Source organism: Myxine glutinosa, chromosome 12 (genome assembly GCF_964187855.1).
Source record: "Myxine glutinosa chromosome 12, kmMyxGlut1.1, whole genome shotgun sequence".
Lineage (NCBI taxonomy): Eukaryota > Metazoa > Chordata > Myxini > Myxiniformes > Myxinidae > Myxine > Myxine glutinosa.
In genome coordinates, this window is record NC_136272.1 from 75,756,430 (window position 1) to 75,779,368 (window position 22,939).

A 22,939-nucleotide genomic window follows, 5' to 3' on the forward strand; every position below is an offset into this window, starting at 1 on the left:
CCCGATTAAAACCCGATTCCACCCGACGTTGACCAGATCGCCCCACAGATATTCAATCGGGAAATCTCTAAAGCGACCGAAAGAGAATGAAAAAGAAGAAGAAGAAGAATACGGAGGAAGAACAGATTTTATTATACACACACAAGCAATGGATGGAAGAAGCAGTAACACAGCGAATCGTTAACTTACACTATTCATTTTTACTTAGCCCCAAGACAACGAGTAGGACAGGACGTTCACACTTACACAGGGGATATTGCAGGCAGGTAGGGCTTGAGATGGATTGCTTGAGAGGGAGACTTGAGAGGGAGGCAAGGTCGGGAGGCCGCAGTTCGCAATTCCTCGCGGTTTTGGCGGGAAACCCTCCGTCGTGTATCCGCTGCGGTAGACGTCACGCGCTGGTTCGGCACACCTGCTCCTCTTCTTGGGGTGGAGCCGTCTCCCTCCTTTCAGCGCGTCTCTCCAGAGCTGGTTTCCTTGCCGAGTACCTCTCCTCTTTGGCTTGGAGCGTTTCGCATCTCACCGCTCCTTTTTGGTGCAGCCTCTTTGCTCATCTCCCAGGGTCATCTCATAAAGCAGTCCCTTACAGTCGCTTTTATCACCTCGGGCGAAATCAAGCCGCCGGCTCCGAGGGCACGCCTACCGGGTCGCTCACCGCGGTGTTGATTGGCTGTTAGGGCTGGTTCACTCCTTCCCTCTTATGACGAGGTGGAGACACGCCTTTCTTCCCCAAACCTACCTCGTGGCCAATGGTGGTTTGAAGAAAACCGCCCAAAATGCGGAAGGCAATTGGAAGGGAGGTTTTGGGGAAATTGGAAGGGCCTACGCTTATTTTGTTTGATACAATGCAAAGTCAATCTAGTGGGAAACACATATTTAGCCTACATGGAATAAGGAAATACACTATTTAAAAGATATATCGTGACCTGCGTGTAAGTTTCATGGAATTAACTAGGACGCCGACTGCGACCATCATTTACATTAACAGGGTGTTACCGTACTTTTGTAACGTTCACATTGTAACGTTTCCACATTCGTTACAATATATATATATATATATATATCTCCCTATCTACTTGTCTCCTAAATATCTCCCAAGGAGGGAGCTCTATCGTAATTACCTCCACACCGAAGCTGGACAGAGGTTGTGTTTCACCCCTATCTGTCTGTCTGTCTGTGAGCAGGACATCGCAAAACGTTATGGATGGATCTTGGATGAAACTTGGTGGTGGAGAGGTTGAGTGCTTGACAAGGACGAATCGATTAGATTTTGGTGAAGATCCGAATACTAGAGTTTTTAAAAGTGATTCTTCACCATTGAGACATAGGGCCAAAAACAACATATATCAGGGTATCTCAAAAAAGTTGTGGACAGATTTGGACGAAACTTGTTGGACGAGTTGGGTCGGTGACGAGGACGAACCGATTCGGTTTTGGTTCAGGTCCGGATCCATATCTGGCCTATCAGTGGGATACAACAAGTAAACCGTTCAACCTGGTGGACATATGCGCTCTCCAGAGTGCCATTCTATTTATTTCTGCTTTTCATTCTAATTATTTTAAATCTACAAACATGCAAAACCCCCTCCAACCCCTCTCCATAATGCACAGTGGAAAGCATCCACAGATAAGCTTGGCGGGGGCTCCCTTTTTGTCCCCCGTCGCACAGCGGAGCGAAAGGGGGACTATGGCTTTCCCCTCCGTCCGTGTGTCCGTCCGTCCATCCGTCCGTCTGTCTGGGCTTGCATGCGTGCGTGCGTGCGTAAGCGAAGGACCGCATTCGAATTTGGTGTGTGGGTGCAACCCACGTCAAAATCCAAGATGGCCGCCGCCATGTATGTCTGATGCCATGTATGTCTGAACCTTGTAACCTGCATATCTTGAAAAATAAGCGAAGTACCAACTTCTAATCTGGTGTGTGGGTGTATCTAGGCATAAGGAAGAACGCTATTGAAAATTGGGTCGCCACATCAAAAGCCAAGATGGCCGCCGCCACGTATGTCTAAACCTTGTGAGATGAATATCTTGAAAAATAAGCGAAGTACCAACTTCTAATTTGGTGTGTGGGTGTATCTCGCCATAAGGAAGAACGCTATTGAAAATTGGGTCGCCACGTCAAAATCCAAGATGGCCGCCACCATATATATGTCAACCTTGTGGCCGAAATATCTCGAAAAATAAGCAAAGTACCAACTTCTAATCTGGTGTGTGGGTGTATCGAGGCACACGGAAGAATGCTATTGAAAATTGGGTCGCCACATCAAAAGCCAAGATGGCCGCCGCCACGTATGTCTAAACCTTGTGAGATGAATATCTTGAAAGATAAGCGAAGTACCAACTTCTAATCTGGTGTGTGGGTGTATCTAGGCACAAGGAAGACCGCTATTGAAAATTGGGTCACCACATCAAAATCCAAGATGGCCGCCACCATATATATATGTCTGAACCTTGTGAGCGAAATATCTTGAAAAATAAGCGAAGTACCTTCTGGTGTGTGGGTGTATCTAGGCATAAGGAAGAACGCTATTGAAAATTGGGTCGCTACGTCAAAATCCAAGATGGCCGCCTCCATGTATGTCTGAACCTTGTGAGCGAAATATCATATCATAGCATGTTTTCTGCGTGTTCCACTTTGTCAACTCACATCACTTCCCCGACGGGGGACCTAGGCGTAACGCTTGTCTAACTGCCCATTTATTTATTTATTTTACTCTTCATATAGTCTTCATCATATAGTCTCTATGTAGCTGCTGCTCGCACAATCGATTCGTTTTGGAAAGTTGTCACAAGAGGATCAAGTGAAATTGATAACAAACTTCCCAGACAGCATTTTTTTTTGAGTACCACCACAGCAGTTTTCCCATGGAGACCGCCATGTTTTTAAGCGGTGCCGAGCGCTCCGTTCCGTTAGAGTACTTGCTTGAGCGCCTAGAATCAAGCGAGCCGTTTGGCAAGCAGTAACCAAGTTTGTTAACGAAACACCCCCCCCCCCCCCCCCCACGCATTACAAAGGGGAGGGGGAGGTGCCAAAAAAAAGTGTTGCGTATTTTGTGTACGTACGGCCCTTTATCGCCAAGCTTTGCGTCATCTACGTCAAATTGGGAAAGCTGACTCTTCACGTCGTGTCCCAATCAAACATGCATATGATAAATAACAACGGTCCCCAAGGATTAGCGTTTCTAACAGTGATGTATTGCTTGGATTCTGACGTACCGTACGGCGTACTGACTGTTTGCTATTGCCTTCCCAATTGAACATTTTCACATTTACAAATTGCAAGCATCGTTTGTTTGTCGTTTTATACAGCACATAATTGTTTGAATTTACCCTTCACACGTACACTGCCGGTTAAAATTAAATGCCGTTTAAGCGGTGTATTGCTGTTAGTAATTGATTTGCTAATCTCCGCCCTCAGGAATTACGGAAAAAGCGAAACGTTGAACTAATAAATAAACACAGTTGCGCAAAGTGCGTGGAGCTCGGGGCGAGGCCCCTTACCCGCCGGAGGGTGCCCTGCTTTCAGCTGTGGCTCCTTCGGAGGTGATGCCATCTTCGGCAGGACTGAAGTGTCAGGGGAAGGCACCCGGACGATTTAGGAAGGATTAGACGAGATGAGGAACGAGCACAGGACGACGCTTGCTGCCAACGTGGCGGGAATAGGGCGGGGACGTTGTGGGAGTGGATGAGGGCGGAGGAAAGCAGTGGGAGTTTCATCGATTGTGTACAAGTGTGACTGTGAGGACCGCCAGATGTATCGATTAAGCCTTAATGAGGCTGTACTTTGCGGTGCCATGAACTTCATGAAGCAAGGAAATTAAATGGCATTTTCAATTTAAGCCATAGAAGGTCCGACTAAACGTGCTTACGTAATAAAGTCCAAGTATAGCACGATATGCAAAGCTAATTCGACTTTCGATGGTTTTGATTTGCGTCGAGTCTCTCTGCAAAGACGATGCCAAATGAGGCGGTGTATACGACCGTTGCTTTAGCGGCGCTGTTCAACTCCTTTGATTCATGATGTTTCTAAATAAAATTAACGGAGTAGATCTGAGGATAATAGTTTTATAGTTTTAAATAACCTGAGAGGGGGAAAAAAAATATTAAACCTTATTGTCAAAACGGTTGAAGCGAATTGCCGGTTTTGTTCTACTTTTCTGACTTATCTTTCATACCTTCTCCCACAACGTTTAAAAATTTTGATTTTTTACATTTGTTTTTAGCATTTCCAATTCGTCTTTTGTTTTTGTTTTCTTACCATTGGATAATCGACCTTACAATTGGGTTACCATTTCCGGTATATGCAATACAAGTTTGTTTGCGTTGGGAGGTGTATGTTCAACAAAAGTCAACAGAAAAGTAGGTATTTTGTTTTATTGACAGTGAAAATACCCACCTAAATAAGTATGACAAGGAGATGCAGTTTATTCGTATCTTTTATGAATATGGAATTTAAAAAAATATTATTTTACAAAAGCCGGAAATGAAGCGATTTCGTTAGTAAGACCGATCGCAGGCATCACTATGGGCTTTTCTTGGCCCTGGCAGTACAGCTTTCAGCCTTTCTTCACGTGAGCAAGACCACCACCTGATAGATTTAACAAGTATCCACTATTCGGAAAGGTTCCTCAACCTCTTGTTTGGTAGTGCTTTATTGCCCAATGAGAGTTACCCGAGCAGGTGGTGTAGACTGTAGATGTAAACATGTACTCGCAGCTATTCTCTATGCAATGTCAATGTCTCCTTTCCAATGAATGTAGTTTATATCAATTGGCTTGCTTGTTATTCCCCCCTGAACGGACGATGTAAAAAGTACAATGATATTTCATAATCTGCTTGACGATGTACACAGTTTCCAAAGTCTGGAATGATTGGGACATTTATTTTGCAATTTTTTTTTTTTTAAAATAGAATAGCAATGTACTATTATAGAATAGCATCACACACGGGTGGGAGACCAAAATCTCGGAAAAAAAATTTTTTTTTAATTGCGAAATGCTTTGAAAACTATCACCCACTTTAAGACGCATGCGGGGTCCCCAAAAGCAGGACAAAAAAAAAATTGTAGAGTTGGCCCCAAAACTGTGGGAGCTGTGTAAAATTTTACTGTGTAAAATCCATGTACTAAGTTTGCGAAACTGTGAATGGCGAACCCGTAAATTAGTTTACAATATTTTTTTACAGCGTAGCCTATTGGGCAAAGCAGTCTAGAACAGTGTTTGTCCGTATGTATGTATGTATATCCCCTCAAATGTATACCAATCAGAGCTGAGGATATGGTCACATGACAGGGTGATGTGATTACATCTGACGTCATTACAGCGTACAACGGCTGACTCCGTACTCCGGCATTTTGATTCCAATGTCGTTCAGGCCGAACATATCGTCGAACCTGTCATATATCACAATCGCCATGATCCACCTTCACGTTTTTTCATTCAGTGTGAAACACAAACAAATCGATTGTTAAAATGATCATCAAATATCAAAAGCATCGGCGTTACGGATCTTCCAACGACACAGTACTTATAGGCCTTGGGCTTCATGCCTTCATGGCTCACCTTCAGGCCGCTTCGGACAAATTAAGCCAGCTTTCTTAATACAGTAGTATTGTTTTCGTAATAATAATAGCGTTAATACGAATAATATAGTAAATATAATCATAACACTGCAATCCCTTTGTCGTTATTGCAAAGTTTCTAGATTGAAGCGGTGTATGGTTCATGACTCAGTGATAAGTGGTGTACGGTACAAATAACGCGGAAGTAAGAAATTAGCTGCAGATTTTTAAAAAGTAATATAATTTTCAGAATAATGATAACGTAACATTAATATTACCGTAAATGTAATCGGAACACTAATCCCTTCGCAGAGACTGCAAAGTTACTGGAGGTTAAAATATATCATTTTCTATTTATTAAAGTAGCAGCAGTTGTGTCCGGCCGTCACGCTTCGTCATTACGTCTATGATGTCATTACGATGGCTGACCACCGACTGACATTTTACTTTACTTGTACACCCACTCACTTCGGGAGCTGCAGGAAGGGTCATTCCTCTTTGGGGTAGAAACATTACAGTCGATCTATGGTCGGGTCTCAAGAACATTGGGTGTGTGTTCATTTACCAAGTTTCTTGTGGAGAGTTTGCCAAGTGGTTTAAGCATTCGTGCAAGCATTCCATTCAAAACCGTTAAGGAATGGCTGGCTTGGCAAGCGCTAGCTAGCTGCTTGGTAAGTGTTGCACACCCCCAGGCTTGCATCCTTCCAGTTTCGTGTTAAACAGCAGGAAAAGTGGGTTTCATTGGTGGTTTTCAAAACAAAACATCAATTGGTGGGTTTCAAAAGGCAGCTACGAAAAACGGCAACAGCAGGAAGGGTCATGTTATTTACCCAACCATTGTGGGGTATATAGATTACAGTAGATCTTCACTCAGTTCTGTAAGTAAAACTTACCTCACGGATGTCGGGATTTCTCCAAATATCAAAATATTAAAGCCCGCTTGGAGTTTGCAAAAAAGCACCTAAAGGACTCTCAGACTGTGAGAAATAAGATTCTGTGGGCTTTCATGTGTCTTTCACTGAGGAGAAGCTTCCGTCTGGCCACTCTGTCATAGAGCCCAGATCGGTAGAGTGTTGCAGTGATGGTTGTCCTTCTGGAAGTTTCTCCCATCTCCACACAGGATCTCTGGAGCTCAGCCAGAGTGACCATCGGGTTCTTGGTCACCTCTTACCAAGGCCCTTCTCCCCCGATTGCTCAGTTTGGCCGGGCGGCCAGCTCGAGGAAGACTCCTGGTTGTTCCAAACTTCTTCCATTTAAGAATTATGGAGGCCACTGTGCTCTTGGGAACCTTCAATGCAGCAGAAACTTTTTTGTAGGCTTCCCCAGATCTGTGCCTCGACACAATCCTGTCTCTGAGCTCTGCAGGCAGTTCCTTCGACCTCATGGCTTGGTTTTTGCTCTGATATGCATTGTCAGCTGTGAGACCTTATATAGACAGGTGTGTGCCTTTCCAAATCATGTCCAATCAATTGAGTTTACCACAGGTGGACTCCAATCAAGGTGGAGAAACATCTCAAAGATGATCAAGAGAAATGGGAGGCACCTGAGCTAAATTTCAAGTGTCATAGCAAAGGGTATGAATACTTATATCAATGTGATATTTCAGTTTTTTCTTTTTAATAAATTTGCAAAACTTTCTTAAATCCTGTTTTCCCTCTGTCATTATGGGGTATTGAGTGTAGATTGATGAGGGAAAAAAATGAATTTAAACGAATTCAGCATAAGGCTGCAACATAACAAAATGTGAAAAAAGTGAAGGGGTCTGAATACTTTCTGCATGCACTGTACGTGTGCCGTACCTGTCTGCATTTTAAAAATTCATTTTCTCGGCAAGCGTTGGTCCGATTGACATGAAATTTTCACCAGAGGAGGGCCTCTTCCTGTGGAATATTTTAAGGATGATTATGACGTCATCGGTCACGTGGTACAGGCGCCATCTTGGAAAAACGTTACACTATATTTCCCAAACCGCTCAATGGAAAAAAATTTGAAACATGGCTCATTGTCAAGTACTCACCATGGGGAATAGATATGTTGATGATGATGTCATCAGTGCCTTAATTATGATAATAATAATAATAATAATAATAATACATTTATTTTATATAGCGCTTTTCAAGAAGCCCAAAGGCGCTTTGACAGAGTACAAAAAACAAATGCAAAAAGACAAAAATCAATAGGTAAATAATCAAAGCAAAAGGAAGGAGAAGGAGAAGAGATAGTCAGGGGTTAAATGCTGTGGGTTAAATGTTGAATGCAGTGTTGAACAGGTGGGTCTTGAGTGATGTTTTGAATGTGGTGAGTGAGGAGGAGTCTCTGATGGTGTGAGGTAGTGAGTTCCAGAGGGTGGGAGCAGCGATGGAGAAGGCCCTGTTCCCCCAGGATCTGAATTTGGTCCGGATGGAGGGGGTCAGGAGGTTGGTACCAGCAGAGCGGAGGTTGCGGGTGGGAGTGTGTCTGGAGAGGAGGTCAGTCAGGTAGGATGGGGCCAGGTTATGGAGGGCTTTGTAGGTCAAGAGGAGGATTTTGTACTGGATTCTGTGGGGGATGGGGAGCCAGTGAAGCTTAAAAAGGATGGGGGTGATGTGGTCACGGGTCCGGGAATGGGTGAGTAGACGGGCAGCGGAGTTCTGAATGTATTGGAGTTTATTGGTGATTATTGAGGGTGAACCATGGAGGAGGCTGTTGTAGTAGTCCAGGCGGGAGGTGATGAAGGCGTGGATGAGGGTTTCTGCAGCCATGGAGGAGAGGGATGGACGGAGACGGGCGATGTTTTTCAGGTGAAAGAAGGCTGTCTTTGTGATCTATTTAGTGTATTTGTCGAAGGAGAGGGTTTGGTCAAAGATGCCAAGATTCCGGATGTGAGGGGAGGTGGATACTGGGAAACCATCAATGTTGAGGGCAAAGTTATGGGTGGATTTGGTGAGCGTTTTTGGGCCAATGATGATTATTTCAGATTTATCATAGTTTAGTTTGAGGAAGTTGATTTGAAGCCAGGATTTTATTTCAGTGATGCAGTTTGTCAGGATAGAGTGGGTGGCGGTGGAGATGGACTTGGTGGAGATGAAAAGCTGGATGTCATCGGCGAAGCAGTGGAATTGGAGACCATGACGGCAGATTAAGTGACCAAGGGGGGGGGACAGGTACAGGATGAAGAGGAGGGGGCCAAGAACTGAACCTTGGGGGACACCTTGGGGGAGGGGAGCAGTGGGGGATTTGCAGTTATTGATGGAGATGAACTGGCGTCTGTCAGAGAGGTAAGATTTGATCCAAGAGAGAGCAGTGCCGGTAATGTTAAAGGTGGTTTCAAGTCGGGTGAGGAGGATGGTGTGATTGATGGTGTCAAAGGCGGCGCTGAGGTCGAGGAGGATGAGAATGTTGAGGTTGCCGGCGTCAGACCATGATGACATGACATTATGATGTCATAATTCGACAAGTACAACGCTTGATCTGATCAGTATGAATAAAACAAAAATTCCTCTGCAACTGTTAGACCGATGGACACAAAATTTTAAAAATATGTGCGGCTCCTCCGGTAGAATATTTTAATGATAATCATGACGTCATAGGTCACGTGGTGCAGACGCCATCTCGGGAAAAAATCGAAAATAGTTGCACCTCTATCTCCAAAACCGCTGCATGGAAAAATTTGAAACAGGGCTCATTGTAAAGAACTCCATATGGGGAATAGGTGTTAACGACGACGTCATTGGTGCCATAATTATGACGTCATAATTGGACAGGCACAACGCTTAGTCTGATCAGTTTGAAATGTATTGGGCGTGATCTATGCAACAATTGCATTAGAGAAAAAAAATGTTCAAAAACAGAAGAGTTGGCTCACAACAAGTTGACTGCGCAGGGTAAGTATTCTATGAATACCATCTAGTTGCATGCAAGCGATATGCAACCAAATACGGGGTACAAACTTTTTACTGCTCTCATTTACTTCAAGTTAATATTTTCCAATACAACTAAAATGGGGGGGACTGAACATACAAAGTGCTATTGTTCTGCAGTGGTACAACATATATGCATATAAATACCAAGAAATAAAAGATGACCTTCTGTATTCTTACCTCATATTCATCTTTTGATGTCAAATCCAAATTTCTTAAGTGTATAGCAATAATAACAAATTTGACTTCACTGTTCTAATACTTCACTTCACAATTACAAAGTACAGAGGTCACTGTACTTTGCATTGTTCAATGCTCTGTATTAGTTTTATTATATGTAGTTGTTCTAGCTCTCACCTTTGGCCTTTCAGTCTTCAACCCAACATGGAGACCCGACAAAAGCAGCTGGCTGCTTGGTGTTCCCTTGTACTGGAGTATTGTCGACATCATCGCCTCTACGCACTGGACCTCCAGGAAGCACAAGAGAGTGTCTTGTTTAACAATCGACAAATCCAGAGTATCCTGCGATAGTTGTCGGGCCTTTTGTGCTTCAGAATTCACTAGTTTGTGTTGTTCCATCTCGTCCAGCACACCAAGAAGCAGATTTATTTTTTATTTTCCATTGCTGGAGTTTGTGGAATGTAACAATACAACAACAACAACAACAACATGCATTTTAAAGGCCATTTTCCCTGCTAGAGCGGGGGTTAGCCTTGCGGTCCCCATGACAATCTTCTCCATTTTGCCCTATTTTCTGCATCACCCCTTGTTAACCCCCTTGTCCACATTTCTTCTTCCACCATCTTTAGCCAAGTCTTTCTCGGTCTTCCCCGTCCTCTACTTCCTTCTACATTCATTTCCATCACTCTTCTCAACCAGTCACTTTCATCCTTCCTCAACACATGACCAAACCATCTCAACCTGTTCCTCTTCACAGCATCAATCACAGGCTCTATTCACATCATCTTTCGCAATTCATCATTTGTCTTCCTCTCTCTCGACGATACTCCGCACATCCGTCGAACCATTCGCATTTCCACCCTTTCCAGCCTTCGTTGCTGCTCTACGTTCATTACCCATGTCTCGCTCCCATAAATCATAACACTTCTCACACATGCAGCATACACCTTTCCCTTCAGCTTCAACGACACTCCCCTCCTCATCAGCACGCCACTCAATTCCCGAAACTTCTTCCATGCACATCTCAGGGAATGTAACATGGAATGCAACATATAATGTGGAATGTAACAATAAAGAGATGGAATTCACATTGACATCATACATTTGTATTGTTCATGAACTTTCCTTGACAGATGCATAGGAAAGCTTCCATCGGAAGTTGTCATTATAGTCCTTGAGGAATTAAGAAAAAAAGGTGAGTTGTTACCCATAACATTTTTTTTCATTCGTCTTGTCCATCTTTGTAATCCACTACACCTTCACTTTATCACCTCTTGTGTACTTTTATTTATTATTTCCTTTCGCTCCCAATCCTGGTGGTCACTTAATGGTTAAGACAGTTTACTTCGGATGTTAAGGAGCTGAGTTCAAATCCCAGCTGTGCCAAAATAATACCAAATGGGCCCACTCAGCCTGTCGTCCTTTTGATGGTGGCAAAATGAGTACCAGCTTGCTGGGAGTAAGAGACCAACAACTGTTGCTATTGGAATCAGTAATGCACCTCCCTCCTCTTCGTAGAAGCCATAGAAACCATGTCACCTCCAACTTTGGTCAATAACTTACCTTATATATATATATATATATATATATATATATATATATATATATATATATATATATATATATATATATATAATACGAGTTTCCTTACAAGGAACGTCGATGCCAGAGGAAGCCGTCCGGGCACCCATCAAAGCCTGTGCTATTATTACCAACATATGGTTGTTTATCTGTGCTCTAATCATTTAAATATTGAGCATCAATCAAGGAAACGGCAAGTACTTTGGTGTGATTTTAAAATCTTTGGTGTGACTTGGACATGGTTTGAACCGCCGTCCTCGCAGACTCAGAGCAGATGCTCTCACCATTAAACCATCTTACCTTAACCTCCCCCCCCCCCCCCCCCCCCCCCCCCCCAGTAAACGTCTGAAATGTATTTCATGTTCTGTAATGATTGTGGAATGTAAGTTTTGAGTTTGGGACATGCCCAAGTGTGATGCTGCCATCAGTAATATTGCCATGTGATCCGATCCTTTGTCTTCAGGCAATGTAGAATGGCAGGACAAAGGAAAGAACCGCTGCCTGGTGCTCTGGAGGAGGCCTGAGGAGTGGGGGAACCTTCTGTACCAATGGGTATGCAGTGATGAATGTTGCAAAACGATTAAAAGACACTCTTCCTCTCCAATAATTCATCCAAAGCAAGATGGTGTGCTACAATGAGATTCTTCTTCCTCCAGTTATGAAGGATGCATTGAAATTGAAGCAGGAAAATGCATACCCTCACCCCCTTTCAAATAAGAGCCCCCCACCCATCCCTCTTGAAATAAGAGCCCCCACCCATCCCTCTTGAAATAAGAGCCCCCACCCATTCCCTTGAAATAAGAGACCTCCACCCATCCCCAATAAAACAAAATACCACACCCACCTCCTTGAAAGCAGAAGACCCCCACCACCCCTTGAAATCAGAAGACCCCCCACCACCCCTTGAAATCAGAAGACCCGCACCACCCCTTGAAATCAGAAGACCCGCACCACCCCTTGAAATCAGAAGACCCGCACCACCCCTTGAAATCAGAAGACCCGCACCACCACTTGAAATCAGAAGACCTGCACCACCCCTTGAAATCAGAAGACCTATCCTCCCATCCCATTCTCCACCACCCTTCATACAAAGTTGCGGAGGAGCGGCCTGAGCTTGCAGAAAGAGGGAGAGTTTTTGCAGATGGTGAAGATAGTTCTGGTGAAGCAACAAAATGCATATCATTCGATACCCACTGATGGGCAGCATACATTACGGCGAAGGTTAATGTAATGTATCACTATTAAATAGATTGGAATCGAACAACATGGCCCATTTAATATCTATTGATTGGAGCTTTTTCACAATTTATGGCTTATTGAGCGACAGCCAACACTGGTGTCCATCCGTGATTTTGCTATGATGTCCTGACGCAGCATTGTTTGGTAATGTGGAATGGATGCATGTCGATGGACAGGATGCATGTCGGTCATGTGGAATAAGAATCAGAAGAAATGTTTTTATGTTGCCCAAGTATGAGTTTTAGATATTAACCACCGTGTGTTCTTCATCAGGTAATCAAAGTGGGTTTGACGAATACCGTGTGCACCTTGTATGAACTCGTCAACGGGGAGGATACCGTAAAAGAAGGTGAGTATTCGTATTGTATTTGTGATGGTTTTAGTCGCCAGTTCTGCGTGATAATTCAGAGGTACGCGCACTCTCCTTTGCGCTATTCTTCCTGGGTTTGAATCTCGATCCAGCTGTAAACTGTCATCCTGGTGTTTCACATGCAGGGCTATGCATCAATGTGTGCATCGTCTCTCGGATTGCCGTTAAGCCGGAGGTCCCGTCAGCCAGCACTTGTCGTTGTTGGAGGTTAAAGATCCTTTTGCGAGGAGGAGGCGAGTTATCACTGACACCCTGAACAAATTAGAAATAACTGATTCTTGAGTCTACTATCCTGTGACGGAGTGGCATTCTGTCCAGGATTGGTTCTGGACTTTAAATGTTTCTCGACTCGTTGTGACAGCCCTGCCGAAAGTATGGCCTTTCATTATTACAAGCCGAAACCCGTGGAACATCCACGGAAGGGAGGATGTGGTGTATGGATAGGGTGTACCATTATGGATGGCATAGGGGATTTGCTTGTCCGAGTAAGAGTTAGGAAGAAAGATGAGAATGAAGAGTGCGTATATGCACAACGATCGCCGACACCGGCACAAATGCATGCTCTGGATTGTCCACTCAGTGGACGGCTTGCTTTCGCCTTCGCCTGTCCAATCAGCGGACGGCTTGCTTCGCCTTCGCCCAGCAGACGCCAATACGATGGCGTCGTAAGATGGCGTCGTATCGGCAGTTAATCGGATGCTTTTAGGCCCCAACGTCGGCTAATTCAGATTTTTCGAGTATGGCTGTACGTGATAAACAAAGAGCGCGGTTCGTAGATCGTAAATCCATTAGTGCCGTGGGCATCGGGTCACTGGGTGCGGCGTTAAAGGGATAACAAAGTCGAGTCCTTACGCTATTATTATATAGATTATTGGTATCCAAGTACCCTATCTTCAGCAGCATAAAACAGTTTTTATACTCTGGTTCTGGTTGGTATCTCCTCTTGATGATGAATTTCATTTTCATCAACTCTAATTCTACATTTGTACGTTTTCTCAATTGCATAGCTGTTTCAGCCATGTTTTATGCCCCTTTTAGCCCTGCTTCTATTTCTTTCGTATGCAGCACATGACTGAAGGTAGTATAATTTGTCGGAGTCGCAGCTGTGCTCCTGATGCAGTGTCCCCTGGAGGTTATAGCAGGACTTTTCCTGGGGTTCTGGCGATATTTTCGCCTGCTTTAACACCAAACCGTGCAAATGTTTGCATCTCATAGATTGAACAGTTTTCATTGCTCATGAAACTAAGGACCAAGGGTACCCCGAAACGTTTGTACCTTTTATTTACAAATAAAAATGAAGTATTTAGCTGTGGGGAACATGGGGAAGCAGGTATGTACTCATAAATGTCAGAAAAACGAGATGTATCGATGATATTTTCATTGCCTTCACTCTTGCTCTTCCTGCACCCCTTCTCTCCTTTTTTCCTGTTGCACCCTCCTAACTTGCATATGTAGAGTTCCATGGATTGGAGGAATGGCTGATGCTGCGCGCTCTACAGTGCCTCCAAGATGAGGGAAAAGCTGAGGTTTTTGGTGTTGGGGAGGGCCAAGGCGTCAAATTTTTCTAACCTGTTGGTTGTGTGTGGAGGGGCTGCAGAAGGAGGTGGTGGGGTAGGGGAGATGAGAGCATGTGAGGAGAGAAATAGGCTTTTATTTTTGCATTGCATGACCAATGAGGCTTTCCTGGAAGTTGTTGGGTTTGTATATCTAAACCAAAAAAGCTTTTCCCAGTCCTTCAGGACTGCACTTCCTGTGGTGCACTGTGGGCCAAACTGCAGCCCCACCTGGCATTGTTGAATCATCCTTGCATCTTTACAAGCCCTTCCATTTCTTGTGATTCTGATATGGATTTTTCCTGCACTAAAACTGTTTGGTGAAGGGGTAGACCGCCCTCCCCCGCCTCTCCCCCCTGCTTTCCTGTTGCTACATTTTGCAACCATCACGTGGCAACATATAATTATTATCGAGCTATTTCTCAAATAAATGTTGATAACTACACTATTAAGGGTTGATGATATTGGTAACTATCATGAAGCTGGTTTTGTACTTTATATTCCCAAACGGGCATCCTTTTTTTGTCATCCTTTTGCCGAATTGCATCATTGTCGTACTACATACTGCTCTGCACTCGGGAGCTGCGTTCATGTTGATCTTCTAGGATCATTCGAGCATTTGTGGCATTTTTATGCGCATAAAATATCACGATGCAGTTTTGATGCTGAACTTGCGCTTGTGACTTGGAATTTAAAAGTGGCAGGAAATTATGATGTGAACCAAAGGGTTTTCAAAAGAGAGAGTAACAAGTACAGATACATTCAAAGTACACCGCCCCCATGCCAAATAAATAAATACCCTCCAGCGCGGCATTGTCGGGGCACCCAGCAATGCCGCCGTGTAGCACGTAGACCCTTTTGGGAGGGAGAGGTGCACAAAAATTGATTGATTAATTGCGTAATTAAAATCGATAAATAATAATCATAAAATAATTTATTGATCATTTAGCTAATAGCATACTAACTAACCATCAACCACCACTATTTCATCCGAAGCTATAACTTTTTGAAAATTAATTAAAGTCATTAATTTAAAAAAATTAATTCGTTAATCAAAAATATCATTTATAGCCATATCACTTGGTCACTGTCGTGTCCAAATATCAGCTTCCTCACTCAAAAGGTGCCTGAGATGTCCACATGAGAAAGAAAATAAATATGATTAATAATGAACATTATTAATTAATAAAATTAATTTTAAAAATGATTAATGAGCCCTGGTGTTGGCTTCGTGGCTAGGGTGCCAGCTTAGGATCCAAGGATCCTGGGTTCGAATCCCGGTCGATCGCTGAATTAACGCCAGGGGCGTTGACTCAGCCTGTCATCCTTCTGAGGTCGGCTAATTGAGTACCAGTTCACTGGTAATTCCCTGCTTGTCGTAAAAGGCGACAAACAGGGTTGGCGGCAGGAAGGGCATCCGGCCGTAAAACATTGCTTCAAAAAGGGGACCAAAAAACAACAACCACGGTGCCCGAAAAAGGCCAACCCCCGCTTTGCGGGGAAAAAATGGCCTCTAAAAGGTGGCTTTTTTTTTTAATGAAAATAAATAAATAATAATAATAAAATAATTAAATTATTAATCAATTGGCTAATATAATACTTAAACCACCACCAAGTCATTGTCATTAATTCATTAATCAAATTCATTAATCGAATAATTTATTAATCAGGCATTAATCGAATAATTAAATAATTAATTGATGGATAGATTAATCAATGAATCAAAAATACCCTTTAGAGCCAAATCACAGGCTGTCATCCTTCTGAGGTTGGCAAAATGAGTACCAGCTTACTGGTAACGGACGCTGCATCAGTGATTCAGCCATACACACCCAGAAAATGATGCAACCAAGCAGCCATAGGCAGGCACTGGTGGGCAAATGACTTGTACAGCTTACTTTTATGGTACAATAAAATGCTAGGGAACGAACATAGATTGGATAACTTTGGCAGTTATCCAGCACTGATATCTTATGTAACTCGTTGACTAAGTTTAACAGTTGTATCAACTATAGTGTTGAAATACTCCGCATTCTCTGAGATGACATTTTCACTCACATAGAAGAAGCTTCTCTCGAGGCAGAGTAAAGGAAAGAAGAAGAGTGGCATCTGTGCCGAGCTAAGCACCTCTTTTCGAGCTACTTTTACACAAACCACCACTTCTTTGATACAGTTAAAATCGTGAAAATACTAGCATGTGCTTGATAGAGCACATACCTCCACCAGGCCGAACAGTTTACGTTTTGTGTCCGACTGATAGAGTGGATATGCATCAGGACCTAAACCAAAATCGAATCGGCTTGTTCTTGTCACACACCCAACATGTCCACTAAGTTTCGGCCGAATCAGTCCACAACTTTTTTGAGATATCGTGCTATGTCGGTTTAGCCCCATCACTCGATGGTGAATAATCATTGAAAAATTCTCTGATCCAGATTCACTTCTTCACCAAAATTGAATCAAATCTTCCTCGTCACACACCCACCATGTTCACCAAGTTTCGCCTGAATCCGTCCACATCTTTTTGAGATATTCTGTCCACAGACAAACAGACAGAGGCGAAAACATAACCTTCATCCACTTTCGGTAGTGGAGGTAAAAATCGAAAATAATACACTTTCTATTGAGTGAGCAAATATAATCAATCACGTTGGTTACGATGGCTTCAAGCTTTAAGGGAGTGGCTACCACCACTACCTTGTCACGTGGGCCAGTCACGAAAATATCCAAATGTGGCCAATTTGGATACTTTAAAGGTGCTCAGAATTATTGGTCTTTGAATTTTTTTCTCATTTTGGCAGAGCTGAATCAAATATGTACATTATAAACCATTAATATTGTAAATGTGCTTGCAGATATAGGTGCAACATCATCGAGTGACGGATAGAGCACGAGCGTGTCACTTCACGTTTGTGATCCGCCATCTTGGAGTACCATAAAACAAAGTGAAGCTATTGTTACGGCCTGAAGCACACCAAGCCAAGCCTTCAATCACACTCTTTATTTATGGATTATCACACAAAAAATCTCTTCCTACACATAAAACAAAGAATGGAGAAGAGGGAAAAACCAGAGTAGGCCGGTCCAGGAGTAGGCCGGTCCAGGAGTAGGCCGGTCCAGGAGTAGGCCGGTCCAGGAGTAGGCCGGTCCAGGAGTAGGCCGGTCCAGGAGTAGGCCGGTCCAGGAGTAGGCCGGTCCAGGAGTAGGCCGGTCCAAGAGTAGGCCGGTCCAAGAGTAGGCCGGTCCAAGAGTAGGCCGGTCCAAGAGTAGGCCGGTCCAAGAGTAGGCCCGGTCCAAGAGTAGGCCGGTCCAAGAGTAGGCAGGTCAATGAGTAGGCCCCAAGGCAGGCCCAACAGTAGGCCCCGTGGTAGGCCCAGCACGAGAGGGTAGGAGTAGGCAAGTCCACAGGTAGGCCCCAAGGCAGGCCCAACAGTAGGCCCCAGGACAGGTCCAACAGTAGGCCCCAGTGCAGGCCCAGCATGAGAGGGTCAGAGTAGGCAAGTCGATGAGTAGGCCCCAAGGCAGGCCCAACAGTAGGCCCCATGGTAGGCCCCAGTGCAGGCCCAGCACGAGAGGGTAGGAGTAGGCAAGTCCACGAGTAGGCCCCAAGGCAGTAGAGGTACGGCAGCAAGAGTTCGATCAACGTCGCCCTTCAGGTAGAGAGGCGGCTGCAGGGGGGGGTGGGGGGGTTGATCAGGCATACCCTTCAGGTGGAGATGGCAGCTGGAAACTCTACAACCCCCGAAAAAGCACTCCGCCATGAGCCCTCCTCCAAAATGGCCACTCTCTCTCCTCTGAATCACCTTCCTGGCCCCTCCTCTGCCCCACAGCCAATCATAGGCTTTATACACGTGGACCAAACCACTTGGTCTCACTCACAGGGGGGTGGAGGGGAAGGAAGAAGAAAAAGGTCACAGACCGTAACACCTCCCCCCCCTTAAAGAAGAAAACTTTACCCCAAGAAAAGTTTTCTTTTACAAAGGCAGGTTAGTCTTAACCCAGCATAAACAGTGCAATAAACAAACAGCCACCTCTCATTGTGACATTTACAGGCATCATAGCTCAAAATGCAGGGGCATGAAAAAAAAAACCCAAAAAAAATTTTTTACGCTCGAGATAGAGCATCTGCAACTGACATTATGTCGACCCGAAATATCTTCAATTTTCAAGGGGTACGGCTGTACTAAAAGCCCCCATCGGTTCCCTCTCAGAGGCTTGTAGAGCAACGCTGTCTAATTCGCTAGAGTCAATATGTTGATACTTTATATGACCTACCAATTGGCCAGCCGAGGTCAGCCTCACGCTCATCGTACCTTTTAAGCATATTAACATGGCACACCCGGCGGGGTTTCTGTCTGTCATGGGTCCGCACCACGTAGTTCACCTCACTCAGCTTCCTTTCGACCACGTATGGACCGCTAAACTTCGCCGATAGTGGCTCCCCAGGCAGAGGTAGTAAAACTAGCACTTTGTCTCCAGGCCTAAAATTACGAGCTGTCGCATTCAGGTCAAACCGGACCTTCATTACTCGTTGATACTTTCAAATGTTCCTTGGCGACATTGCAGGCGGTGGTAAGTCTTTCCTGGAAAGTACATACGTAGTCCCGAAGGTTGGGGTTCTCAGTCTCTTCGAGGAATCTTTCTTTCACTACTGGGGAAACACAAACCGTATCGCCAGCCAAATCATTTCCCAATACGAAACTAATACCCTCTATGGGGAGAGTGGGGACTATTCCTACCATCACGGGTCCTGTGATCAAATCAGACCAAGTTCACCCTATGTAAGGGGACTGGGACATAACGACCTGCAATGCCCTGGATTAAGGCACTCGCTTTCCCCGAACTACTCAAAGTCGAGGGTAAAATATTAGACAACATCAACGACTGGGCTGCCCCACTGCCCCAGTATCCCTCAGAATAACTACGGACTTGACTTTCCCGTCCCAAGACACTTGGCCCTTTGACACAAAGGGTTTATAACGGTCCTGTACAGGGCTCGTAAGGTCAGCTGTATCCTTAACCTTAACTGAAAGGGTACGATCATTGTGGCTGTCCACTTTGGTTCGAACCAATGCAATAGGTCTAATGGAGTCTCCCTGCTTCTCCTCCCTTTGCAATTTCCAACAATTCGACTTCAGATGTCCCCTCTGTTTACAGTAATAACACGTGGTGGCCAGTCCCCGGCGAGATGCCTGACTCGACCACTCAAACTCTATCCAGAGACGGCCGCACCAATGGACCCCTGTGGTCTGTCCACTCCCCCTCTGGCTGGTCCTCACTAACCCCCTTCTTGTTATCCCAGGTGGTACCATAATGAGGAAAACCAAGGCCTCTCTTATGGGCAAGTTCATAATCATCTGCACCAACAGCAGCTTTTTTCAACTCACCAACCTTATGATCCATAAGGTGTGTCTTAATGTCCAAGGGGATACTGTTCCTAAACTCTTCCATCAAGATAACCTCCCTGAGATTACCATAGGTCCTGTCCACTTGCAGAGAACGATACCACCGATCAAAACTCATTTCCTTCTCCCTCGCAAATTCAACAAATGTCTGCCCAGCCTGTCTTTTTAAGGTTCGGAACTTCTGCCGGTATGCTTCCGGAACTTGCTCATAGGCTGACAACACAGCCTTTTTAACAGCCTCATAATTCTCTGACTGATCCTCCGACAGAGCTGAATACACTTCTTGGGCTCCCCTATGAACCCACTTTGTAGTAGCAGGGTCCAGTATTGTACGGGCCACTGAAGACGCTTTGCTATCTTTTCAAAAGACAGAAAAAACGTTTCCACCTCCTCCTCGTTAAACTTGGGAACAAGCCTAATGTTCAGAGCCACATCAAAGGAATGGGGGAGATCATTTTGACCCCCACCTGAATCGCTGGAAACCGGTTGGGCCTGTCCCACCTGAATTTCTAATTTTCTTAACTCAAACTCTCGTTGCCATTCTTCTTTTTCTCTTTCAAACTCTCTTTGCTTTACTTCCTTTTCTCTTTGCTGTTCTTCCTTTTCTCTTTCAAACTCTTTGCTTTTCTTCCTTTTCTCTTTCAAACTCTCTTTGCCGTTCTTTGTCTTCTAACTTTAGTCTGAGCTGTCTTTCTTCTGATTCTATCCGGGCTAATTCCAAGGCTTCACTCCTCAATTTTACCCATGGTTATAAACCCATGCGACTGACAATAGCCGAAACAATCTCCACCTTTTTCATGCTAGATGTCCCACTAACCCCAAGATGATCAGCTACAGCTCATAACTCTACCATACGTAACAGTTCTATATCTTGCACCGATAGCCCCTTATTCTCCACAAATTCCTTCACTTCAAAATCCATCTCCTCAGCCATGGTGTACAACTGCAGTAAATATAGAAGTATCAGCACCGTAAACAAAAGTCAAATTATCTGCCAATGAGAAAACTTACTAATGCGAAAAAAAACAAAAACCTAAGACAGGTATCATATAATCCAGATCCCGGACGAGCCCCCAATTTGTTACGGCCTGAAGCACACCAAGCCAAGCCTTCAATCACACTGTCTTCATTTATGGATTATCACACGACAAATGTCTTCCTACAACATCAACACTGCCTACACATAAAACAAAGAAGGGAGAAGAGAGGGAAAAACCAGAGTAGGCCAGTCCAAGGGTAGGCTGGTCCAAGAGTAGGCAAGTCCAAGAGTAGGCAAGTCCAAGAGTAGGCAAGTCCAAGAGTAGGCAAGTCCAAGAGTAGGCAAGTCCAAGAGTAGGCAGGTCCAGAGTAGGCAGGTCCATGAGTAGGCCCCAAGGCAGGCCCAACAGTAGGCCCAGTGGTAGGCCCCAGGGCAGGCCCAGCACAAGAGGGTAGGAGTAGTCAAGTCCACGAGTAGGTCCAACAGTAGGCCCCAGGGCAGGCCCAGTGGTAGGCCCCAGTGCAGGCCCAGCACGAGAGGGTAGGAGTAGGCAAGTCCACGAGTAGGCCCCAATGTAGGCCCAACAGTAGGCCCCAGGGCAGGCCCAGCACGAGAGGGTAGGAGTGGGCAAGTCCACGAGTGGGCCCCAATGCAGTAGAGGTACGGCAGCAAGAGTTCGATCAACGTCACCCTTCAGGTAGAGAGGCGGCTGCAGGGGGGGTTGATCCGGCATACCCTTCAGGTGGAGAGATGGCAGCTGGAAACTCTACAACCCCCGAAAAAGCACTCCGCCATGAGTCCTCCTCCAAAATGGCCACTCTCTCCTCTGAATCGCCTTCCTGGCCCCTCCTCTGCCCCACAGCCAATCATAGGCTTTATACACATGGACCAAACCACTTGGTCTCACTCACAGGGGGGTGGGAGGAAAGGAAGAAGAAAAAGGTCACAGTCCGTAACACTATACATGGACTGACTGCATCATTGTGCTTACATTTGTTAAAATAGTGAATTTTTGCACTGTATTTGGTTGTGCCAATCATGCCAACAGGCAGGATTTGTTGTGTCATTGACTGCCTACACAGAACAATATAAAGATTGATATGCAGGCTTGACTTCGAGTTATGAGGGGCGTTCAAGATGCATTTGGAATGAGATTCTCACAATAATCCAAAAAGTGTGTGTTTGTCTGTGTGTGTGTGTGTGTAATCACGATTCATCGGTGGGTTTGCGAGCGGCAAATTTGATCGATCGTGGTGACGTAAAATGCCGTAATGTTTTGTCCTCGTACTGCTAAACGGAAGGGTTTTGAAAGTGCCAAAAGGAGATTTGTGTCCTACAGTGTTCACTGTTCAAATATATAATTCAATTCAGATAAAATAAGGATTTCAAATGCTGTAGAAAAATAAAATTCAGAGGTTTACCGCCATTGATGCAGCGTCTTTTACACCGCATTATTGAACACATTACATTCTGTGCCTGTTATTTGTGTCCTTTATGACGTCCTTAAAAACAGCAAGTTTCCTGTTTGGAATGATTTTTAATATTGTTTGACTGCCAAACGGTAAAAAGATTATCTCACACCTCTCTGCACATGTGCGATTGGGTCAAATTCAGAGCCAAAGTTCTGCTAATCTACAGGTTCGTTTTCCGATTCATGTTCCGATTTGTATTCAAAATATAACATTCAATTGAAATCAAGTTTTTCCTCATTCATAAACTGACATTTGTAGATAGACAAAGTGAAACAGTTACTTAACCACACTTTTTGCTTCACGTACCGTAATCAAATCAATTCCAAATGGAGTTGAGGCAGTTTCCAAGGCAAAAGGGGGTCACACTGATAATTATTGATTATAGGTAAAGACAGACAGGCCAAAAACGACATATAGCATGATATTACAAAAAGTTGTGGATGACTTATGACAAAACTTGGTGGAGGAGTTGGTTAGGTGACGAGAACAAGCCGATTCGATTTTGGTTCAGGTCCGAATCCAGATCTGGCCTATCAGTGGGATACCAAAACGTAGACTGTTCAACCTGGTGGAGGTATATGCTCCACCGCTCCACCGAGTGTCGTTCTGGTTTTGTGGTGTTGATTTCGTCTTGTTGAAGCGTTTGACTTACAGGTACCACAAAGGTGATTTTGAAGGACGTCGTTTTGTGACTCGAAGGTGGA

The 22,939-nt window shown here is 44.5% G+C and overlaps 2 protein-coding genes across 3 annotated transcripts in view; one reads left to right on the forward strand and one right to left on the reverse strand.

The window, feature by feature from the left end:
- Positions 1 to 3,681, reverse strand: part of DAP (death associated protein) — a 50,076-nt gene extending 46,395 nt beyond the window's left edge. Inside the window, exon 1 of the mRNA XM_068103228.2 lies at positions 3,499 to 3,681. Coding sequence (XP_067959329.1) covers positions 3,499 to 3,550 — 52 coding nt within the window. The 5' untranslated portion in view covers positions 3,551 to 3,681. The remainder of the gene's footprint in view (positions 1 to 3,498) is intronic.
- Positions 1 to 14,824, forward strand: part of VPS25 (vacuolar protein sorting 25 homolog) — a 53,745-nt gene extending 38,921 nt beyond the window's left edge. The window contains exons 1-6 of one of the 2 annotated variants that reach the window (XM_078766034.1): positions 4,481 to 4,568; positions 9,828 to 9,973; positions 10,778 to 10,831; positions 11,681 to 11,769; positions 12,730 to 12,805; positions 14,282 to 14,824. In XM_078766034.1, coding sequence (XP_078622160.1) covers positions 4,522 to 4,568; positions 9,828 to 9,973; positions 10,778 to 10,831; positions 11,681 to 11,769; positions 12,730 to 12,805; positions 14,282 to 14,394 — 525 coding nt within the window. In that variant the 5' untranslated portion in view covers positions 4,481 to 4,521 and the 3' untranslated portion in view covers positions 14,395 to 14,824. Of the gene's footprint in view, positions 1 to 4,480; positions 4,569 to 9,827; positions 9,974 to 10,777; positions 10,832 to 11,680; positions 11,770 to 12,729; positions 12,806 to 14,281 lie in introns of those variants that run through there. The other variant, XM_078766033.1, reaches the window with a different exon arrangement.
- Positions 14,825 to 22,939: the final 8,115 nt, after the last annotated feature.